At 34.8% G+C, this 9788-nt stretch overlaps 1 protein-coding gene across 1 annotated transcript; it reads left to right on the top strand.

Moving 5' to 3' along the window:
• The first annotated feature begins 1260 nt into the window (after positions 1 to 1260).
• Positions 1261 to 4230, top strand: LOC104222444 (growth-regulating factor 3-like). The gene is made up of 4 exons (XM_009773677.1): positions 1261 to 1486; positions 1571 to 1765; positions 2496 to 2805; positions 3622 to 4230. Exons 1-4 carry the CDS (start codon positions 1300 to 1302, stop codon positions 4025 to 4027), a joined length of 1098 nt encoding a protein of 365 aa, XP_009771979.1. The 5' UTR covers positions 1261 to 1299; the 3' UTR covers positions 4028 to 4230.
• Positions 4231 to 9788: the final 5558 nt, after the last annotated feature.

Below are 9788 nucleotides of genomic sequence, written 5' to 3'. Positions count from 1 at the left end.
TAATCTTCTTTTCTCTCAACTGTCTTGTCTGTCTTTCTCTCAAGTGCCTATAGCTTACCCTTTTTCATTTCTTTTACTTTTCTCAAGTGCTTACTGGCTCAAGATTTTCTTTTTTGCTTTATGTATCCGTTTTAAATTCCAAGTAATTTCAGTTTTTGTCGGTAACAAACAATAACAATAACAATAACAATAATAATAACAATAACAACAACCACATATTCAGTATAATTTTACAAGTTAGGTATGAAGGAATAATGAATATGCAACTTTAAACTTGAGGCGGAGCTAGCTTATGAGGTATGAGTTCGGTCGATCCCGTCACTTTTGCTGAAATATTGTATTTATATTAAAAAATTTCTTAAATATATACAATTATTTAAATGTAAATCCAGTAACTAGTACGAGTTAAATTCAGAACCCATAAATTTTAACTTACGGCTTCGCCTTTATTTTAACCCTATCTTATAGTATAAAGGCTGTTTCAGATAGACTCTCAGCTCAAGACGAATACGCATGGAGGAAGACATGCAAAAGCAAAAGAGTCATAGAAAATTTTTGATAGTAAAATTAATTAAAAGAAAAATCTCTCCTTTACATGTGTTTTTTCCGAGGATTCAAACTCAAATTTTTAATTAAGATCGATCGCTATACTTTTTGACTTACTTAAGGGAAATTATTTCTAATAAGGGGTTTGTTAATCCAGCATAATTGTCTCGAATTTTAATTTTTCTTATGGTTCGGCCATTCATCAGAACGCACTAGCTGGATTATTTGAATTTGTATTGTAGAATGTTTATTATGTGTTAATACTCAATATCAAAGAAAATTTCACGTTGAAAGTTGGGGCATGATGTTCTTCATTCAGTTTTTTTTTTATACTGTACATAACTTCAATTTTAGAAGAAAAGCTTAATTAATTACCAAAAAAAATTTAAAGTCAAGACTGCTGATTACTAGCGGTTTTTTATATTTACAATTTCATGGTAAAAAGATAGCTTGATGCACAAGTTATTGTGCATTGACGCAAAATCAGAAAAAAGACCACATTTCAAGAGGTTAAAGTAGATTAGTAGTATCCGTAAAACTAGATACCGATAAATGCATGTGGTTAATGGTATATTAAAGGCATAATTCCACTTTTGCAGGGTTTCGTCACTGCAAAAAGCTTCTCCAAACTTTCTCTTCAAAGTTCGCTTTCACTCCCTCACATTAATATGCATCTTATCTTCATACCACTAATAAAACCATAACAATAAAAGCCAAAACAAAAAAATCCCATCTCTCTCTCTCTCTCTCTCTATGGACTTCAATCTGAAGCAATGGAGAAACAAGCAACATGAGTCAGAAGAAGAAGAAACACCAACTTCTTCTGCAAAAATACCAAGAGACTTCGACTCTGTTTCTGATTCTGCTCTTCCATTGTTTGTATCTCAACCAACTACTAAATTGTCAGATTCAACAACCACTACTCCTACCAAATTTCCCAGTAAGAATTAATAAAGTTTCTTTTTTTTCTTGCTTACAAGTTCAGTTTTGAGTATTTTTTTTGTTTTTGCTTTTGTTGGAATAGGGATGGAGAGTAGTTACTTCAGTTTGGGCCAGTGGCAGGAGCTTGAACTACAGGCTTTGATATATAGACATTTTATAGCGGGTGCACCTGTTCCTCCTGAACTCCTACATCTTGTTAAGAAAAGCATTATCACTTCTCCTTCTTCATATTATTTCTCTCATCCCTTTCAACACTATCCTCATTACCAGCAAGCCTGTAAGTTATTAACTGTTTTCTTTTTCAGTTTAGTTCAAGTGTTATACTTGGGAAAATTATGATCTTGTCTTCTCTTCATTTTGGTTTTTGTGTGTGTTGCAATTTTCTTGGTTTTTAAACTTTGGAAAATGTAAATGCTTCCTAAATTTCTGTTCTTGATGTATGTCTTCAAAACCTTATTACTTTGAATTATTAACACAATATAAAAGCCTTTAGTAACATAAAATTCTTTTTCAGAAGTATTTTCTTTACATACTTTTTGGACCAATTTTTTCCCTTAAAGAAACAAATCCAAATCCAAATGCCTTCATGTGGTTGATATGAAATTATTCTTAATATACAGGTATAAGCTTAGGTTAATGAGCTCAACCGATCTGTACTTCTACTGCATTCCAAGAATATTTCTGGCATATTTTTGTTGTAAATGATGTTTTCATTCAAAGTTTAACTTTAGACTATTTCACCTATAATATAATTATATTGAACTACGAATGGCAGTCTTGGATGTAACTCTTCCCCGGAACCTGCGTTGAACTCAGAATGAGCTGCCCTTTAATATAACTAACTATATTTATCTGTCCATAAAAAAGTAGGATTATTAACCTGGAAAATAAGACTAGATTAGCTGCTACTATATATTAATTAAATCATTTCATTTATATTTTCTACTTGAGCTCAAAGAAAAGAAAGAAGCGACTAATCAAAACTTTTTATGTAAATTTCATTGAAGTGATGCAATCGGGAAGAGCAGCAATGGATCCAGAACCAGGGAGGTGTCGTAGAACAGATGGGAAGAAATGGAGGTGTTCAAGGGATGTAGTGGCTGGCCAGAAATACTGCGAGCGCCACGTTCATCGTGGCCGCAGCCGTTCAAGAAAGCCTGTGGAAATTCCCACACCTGCCATTAATGGTGGTAAACTCAACACTAGTACTAATGTTTCTCATCAAAACTTGCCAGGCCATTCTGCTGCTACGTCTACTCCTCATTTTTCTCTATCTCTACCTTCACCTTCCATTCATACTCTTCATCTCAATCAAAGGTATACATATCTTTTGTTCATTATTTCTGCAGTTTATTAGGGCTTTTTTATTACTTATTATTCGTCCTATTCATTGTTTTTTCAGTACTAACTCATTTTCTCAGTGCAAAGTGTTACTTTGTGCAGATTCTCTTTACTGGTTTTTGCAAAAGAGAGATGACAAGAAGTTCAATTATGCATTAAAGCATTGAACTTTACTTTTTTCTTAAAAGGACCAATAAATATCCTCCATTATCTCTTCTTCCCCATCCTCTCTTTTTTTCCCTACCACCTCCAAAGAGACATATTTGTATATATAACTGTTAAGTGTTACTTGTCTCCCAACAGGGAGAAAATCTATGTTAAACCTTGATCAAATAATTCCATTTTCTCTAAGTTCCTTTATCCTATTTTTTTCCTTTTTGACTTATTGATTGAAAGGGTCCACTTTTCTTGGATTTTTAGAATCTGTTTAAGATTGTTTTGGCCCACTTTCATTTTCTTTCTAGGTACCCCACAGGGTGCTGCTTTTTTGTTGTGGGTAATAGGATTTCACCCTATCCAATTATTATGCTCATCGAGAAAAACACTGGTTTTTAAACTAATAGTCGAAAAATATATTATATTTTTTGTATTATATTTTTGTATTATATACAAAAAAAATATTCAAATTTTATTCATTTTTTGCCGCTACCGGATATGAATAACATTGATCTTTGCCTATCTTTCTTTGTGCATTAAAAAGGTCCCCCTATGTACTAGATGTTTGTTGCAGCTTTTTACTTCAATTTGTCCCGTGCTTGATTTGGGCTGGGATGTCATGATGTTGATTTGTAGGCCAACTGAGTCCAAAAAGGGTCCACTAGAAGCCCAAAAAGATGTATCTGCTGATGGTAAATCTAGTGGCCAAATCCTACGCCAATTTTTTGATGATTGGCCTAGCCAACTTCAAGAAGTTGACAATGTTGGAAGCAACTCAAGCTCAGTAGCTTCTGCTACCAGCCTTTCCATTTCAATGCCCGGAAACCCATCGTCCGACTTCTCGTTGAAGCTCTCGACCGGGAACGGCTATGAATCCAGCCCTCAAGTCAGTAATGTTGAACGATCTACATGGCGAACATCAATGGGTGGTGGGCCACTAGCCGAGGCCTTAAGGTCATCGACGACTAACTCGTCCCCAACCAGCGTTTTGCATCAGTTGTCACGAGGTAGCACGTCGGAGGCCAGCTATATTAGCACTTGATATTGCTAGTGTCGTGTTGATTTTTCATGACAAAGGACGTGTTTTTTTGGACTTTGTTGGTTTTTTGTTTCCTTGCTTGTGCTGTTGTTTATTGTTCATTTGCATTTGAGTATTCACTAACTATCAGCTGTACAAATTCTCAAGGAATGTGGTGTGTGTTATTGGTTTGAGTTGGTTTTATATCATGAATGCTTTGGCTATTTTATAGACCAAAGATGTGCATTTTGGTTAACTTTACTGTCAATTTGATGTATAAATGGCTGATCTTTAATTATTATTCTAGTTTTGGAAAGTATTTAGAAAATGAGCTTCGACCCTTGTAGCTCTTCAGGGATTTTTCTATCAGATTGGTTGAGCTTATGCTGTATTCTACCTATATTGTTAAGGAAACTACCACCTATGTCCATTTATAAGTAGCTCATTATAAAAGTTGGCCAATTCATAAAATATTACTAATATAAGCCAAATATTACTAATATTAGCCAATTAGCTATTTGTAGCAAAAAAAATATTAAATTTTTGCTTTGTTTTTAGTGGATGTTATTAGAATAGATTGGGGACAATTTAAGGAGCTTGAATCTCGGTTTTGGGATGATTTGGTGAAGTTTTGAGGTGGTTTGAATTACAAATTCGAAGTAAAAACTGAACACGAAAAAAAATGATATGTGTATCACATGTATCATTTGTCTATCACATATGTATCATATTTGTATCAATTGTGTATCACATGTATATCCATGTATACCTGTGTGTGAGATACATGCATGATACATGTTTGATACATGTGTCGCAGAAGAATTTTTTTGAACTCGATTTAATTACGAATTTTGATACAAAACTAGTCCAAATCACCTCCAATCTTCCTCAAATTGTTTATATTGACTTATCTATATATTTTCAATGAATTTCAACTATACACATTGAAAAAGTTCCTTTTTTGCTTAGATTTTTGGAATATTGTATACACCTTCTATAGTTTGATACATGTTCCATAAAATTTTCTTTCTGTCTTGCATCTAATGTTGCTAATCACACTTAAAAATATAGAAGGTGATTTTTGCATGTAATTCATTGAGAGAAAGAACCCTGTTTATTAGATTTTTTAATTTTTATATGTACTTGGCTAGTTTTGGTAAGTCTATAACTAATGGCTAGAGGTTGATAAGTTGAGACTTATTTGTGACATTTGTGTAAGTTTCCCTATTGTTAATTATTCACAAATTCTACCCAATTGACATGATTTGTGCTTGTTCAATTGTTCATCAAACTCTACTAGATTGGCGTAACTTTGTATTATCTGCAATCAACTTATCTGTTAAATTATTTATCAAACTCTACTTGAATGTCATAATTTTAGTACTTGTTCAATAAAATGTTCTTCAAAATTGTAATTCTGAAATGAACTCAAAGTTGAAAGAAACCCTCCAAATACCAACACAAATTATTCACATTCACCAATTTGATCAAATAATACCAAATTCAGAAGACATACTTTGTCTTCTTCAACACTTTCTAAAGATGAATAATGGAATTTTGAGATTTTTAAAGTAATCATTAAATCATTGTTTAAATTAACAGTTTAAGCATATATAATCAAGACTCAGACGGTTTTAACGGTAATTAATCATTATCAAAATTGTAACCCCAAACAAGAATTTTAAGCTTCCAAAATTGGTATTCTTGGTGAAGAAGAAGAAGAGATGGAGAAGAAGGAGCTAAAGGAGCAAAGAATCAGAATCTATTTATTGAATACCGTCAATTATAAGGACATTCAACTAAGACCAGTCTCATTTAAGGATACACCGTACAATTTTCTGGTTCCCATAATAAATTAGGTCCCCCTCGAACCTCCCTCATGGCCCAAATTAATGGACAAGACTACGGCTTCTTTTACCTTCAAATTATCTGTCACGCCCCGAACCTGGGGGACGAGACCGACACCCAGTGCCTCACCTATTCTTGCGTAGCAACTTGCAACTAAGGGACTCTGAACATATGATGTCATACTTTGGCCATGGGCCACATTGCAAGACAACTGCGAATGCTGACTAAATCTCAATATAAAACTAAGCCGACAAGGCCGTCATAATTATTACAGCTGACAAACCAATCAAATATACATACAAGGCCTGCAAGCATGACATACTGTACTAAACTGACATGATATGTCTACAAGCCTCTACTGATGGATATACTATGATCGGAACAGCTCCCCGACCTACTCATAACATATATACATATATATACAAGATGTACATAAGGCTCTAGACCTGGCAACTCCGAAAGGCATGGAGCTTACCGATCAAGCTGGACTCGGGCAACACATAATGAGGAGGTATACCCGTCTGTCTGTCTCAACCTGCACGCATGAAATGCAGCGCCCCTAAAGAAGGGACGTTAGTACAAAATGATGTACCGAGTATGTAAGGCAATATACTGAAAGCTGAAACTGAACTGATAATATAAGAACTGAATGTAACTAGAAGTCAAAGATAATCTGAAGATATGCTCATCTGCTGATACTGACTCTATTCTCTCAATATAGTAAGTAAAATAGTTGTCCGGCCTTATAATATATATATATATATATATATATATATATATATATATATATATATATATATATATATATATATATATATATATATATATATATATAACTGCTCTGCCGTAGTAGGCTCGCTCATAGGCGCTCGGCCATATTAGGCTCTATATCTCGACCAACTGGCATCGCTCATAGGTGCTCGGCCATGGCATGCTCGGTATGTAACTTACTATCTGATCAGAGGTTGTCCAATAGGGGACTGCCCATCGATTATAGCTCGATAATAATAAAAATACTTTAATACTGTATATATAAACTCTCTGCTCTCTTGACTGTGAGAAGAAAATACTCAATTGAATATGAAATCCCGATGAGGAGAATATTGTAACTTACAAAACTAGAAAAATATACGTAACTTGCGAGACTAACAAAATATACGTAAATTCCGGGATATGAATTGTTCTTTATGCCTCGTTATCAAACTTGTATAATGACGAGATCATGCAAAATGAAATAAGGTCTTAGCCTTAACATACCTGGAGTAGGAAAAAGTCAGTATGATATTCCTGGAAAAGATTGTATCGTACTCCCTTAGAATCGCAAAATCTCACGTTGCTAATATGCTAATAATTCTCGTTGGAATTATTTGGTGTAGGAATTGGTTGAATAATCATGTTGCTACTATTTTGTAGTAATTTTCACGAAATTGGTAACAATTACTAACAAAGTCACCTTACAAATCTTCAAACTTCACATCTGATTGCCTATATGGTTTTGTATGGAAAGACTTAGAGTTGATGTGTCTTATATATAATGAATTAAGTTGCCACCTAATGAGAAATGACTAAGAGTCATTTGCTCAAGGAGTGGCTTGCTGCCACGTGGGGTTGGGGTTGGGGGTAAGGGTGGGAAATTATAATCTTTATCCATTTATTAAGTAATTAGGTAATGTCCCGTTACCCGGTAATTAACCAATTACCCGCATAATTAAGAATTGTCTAAAATTACTTAAAATTCTACTTATTTTTAATACCTTTTTATATAGCATACTATCATGGTCATATGGTACCTTATATGGTACTAGTCCATAAATATTGGGTATTAACGCTCGGCCCGTATTTTATCCCAACATGCCAAACTTGGACGAACATTCATTTTCTTTGACTTGCTTCCCCTCTCACCTTCATGAATTTACTCATCACTTGCTTGAAATAGCATAAACTTATAATCTCCAAATAATTTTTTCTTTGGACTGATGTCAATTACCTTACGACAAATTCAACGTACAATACTACAGGGTGAAATATCGTCGTAATTTAATACTGTGAAGCGTAATATTATCATAATGTAATACTGCAATGCGTAACATCATCGTAATATTGAAGGATGTAACATCATTCCCTCCTTTGGAAAATTCGTCCTCGAATGTTGACTGATGCTTTTATCATCTTCATAACTTATAGCTCTTGTGAATACCTTAATACTCTCCTTGCCATTTAAGTAGTTGTTCTGTGAATAACTCCAAAGGCCAGGGCATTCCCCCCTTTAGGCCTCTTTCTCACGCCATGACTTGTGATCGAATTCCTTCGAATCTCGTAATTGTTGCCTTCTGTCATGCAGCCTCTACGATACTGACCTTGTTAGTGTGCCTATGCGACTCTTCTCCCCTTTTTCCTCCAACTTTTAGCCAATCTCTAGGCCTTACTTTGTAAACATATACAAGGCTTAATAGGATGACTCTCTGGGCATCTATAGGTGTACTGAATTTCTTCGCTCGGTGCTTTGTAGAACTTACGAATATGGCTATATCTTATTTCATAGACCTGGTTATCCATTCGTATGACTCTACTGCATCTATGTAGGTCATACTATACCATAATTCTTACTTCGATTTATCGTTAGTGAGGTCTGCAACCAACTCCAGGTTACTTTCGTTGCTTATCCTTAAGACTGATGGTCTAGTTTCATCTCATACTGTTGAACTTTTATCCATCTATTGTTAATTCACCTTAATGTTGATTCATCATCTACCACTGATAACTTGATCTTTTATGTAACACCGCCGCCAGGGCTCGCGTCTCATCAGGGACATCTGGAGTACTTATATTGATCCACCTAGGGGTGATACTATACTTCCATAACCGTACTTTATAGCATACCAATATGACTCACCTTATATGGGTATTTTAGTCCCTTTCAATTCATGAAATCCTCTTCCCTCCCCCCCTTTTCCTTCAAGTAAGTAACAAGCGAAGGCCCAAAGGTCATCCTTTATTTATCACAATTACACCCTCATTCTGCTACCAGGGAAACATTCTATTTCTTCTAAATGCTACTAGTCTTGGACTCATTTGAGTTCATTCAGGCTATATTAAGCTTTCTATAACTTAGAGGAACCATCGGCTCCTTTGTTTTTATGGGCTTAATTCTGAGGACTTATCAATTTTTGTCACCTTCTCACTTGCCTTTTTCTTATCCTTATTCTCGTCTTTCTAAAACCTTGTCGTACTATCATACTTTAGCTTGCGATCGGTTCCCTTATGCTTTTCTGGAACATCAAGCGAGACATCATATCGTCTCTAACTCTCCTATTTCTTTCTTAACTAGACCCCTCGATACTTAGAAACCATAGGCTATAAGATATGCCACTGACGATGTCGCTATCATTCTTGGATATTGAATCCCCGCGCTTCTAGCCTTCTATCCGAAGTATGGACTATTCACAACCTTCTGCAATTGAGTATCTCGTACGTTGTTTACCTTTACCTAACTTACTTTAAAGTCTCGCATCGCATCTTCTATATCATTCATGACCTTCCTTCCATATAGGTAGAATTCACATCCACAACTTGAACTTCTATTATAATACTAGCACCTTTTTACAAGATTCGTTGAGAGCTTAATACTGACTTCTGATAAGGCTGGTATTCTTCTAACTGGACCTCTGATATTAAGAGTGACTCTGCAATATTCTCAATCCCTATGTCCATAATTTTCTGGGTTCAAAATCAAACTTCTGATTTACTTAGTTGATATAACTCTTTAGCTTCATCTTTCCTCTGATCAACCTTTATGTAGGCTTAAGCTATCTTCTGATCTGTGGCTCATGGTGTTAGTTATTACTTTTAGCCTTTCATGGCGTTATGAAATATCCATGATACAATTCTTTTAACAATTATATCCTTTGTTTATGACCCGGGCTCAATTCTTCCTTTT

The sequence above is a fragment of the Nicotiana sylvestris genome, chromosome 12, assembly GCF_000393655.2.
Source record: "Nicotiana sylvestris chromosome 12, ASM39365v2, whole genome shotgun sequence".
NCBI classification, from domain to species: Eukaryota; Viridiplantae; Streptophyta; class Magnoliopsida; order Solanales; family Solanaceae; genus Nicotiana; species Nicotiana sylvestris.
The sequence above is the reverse complement of the archived record's forward strand: the minus strand, read 5'-3'. Positions and strand labels throughout refer to the sequence as shown.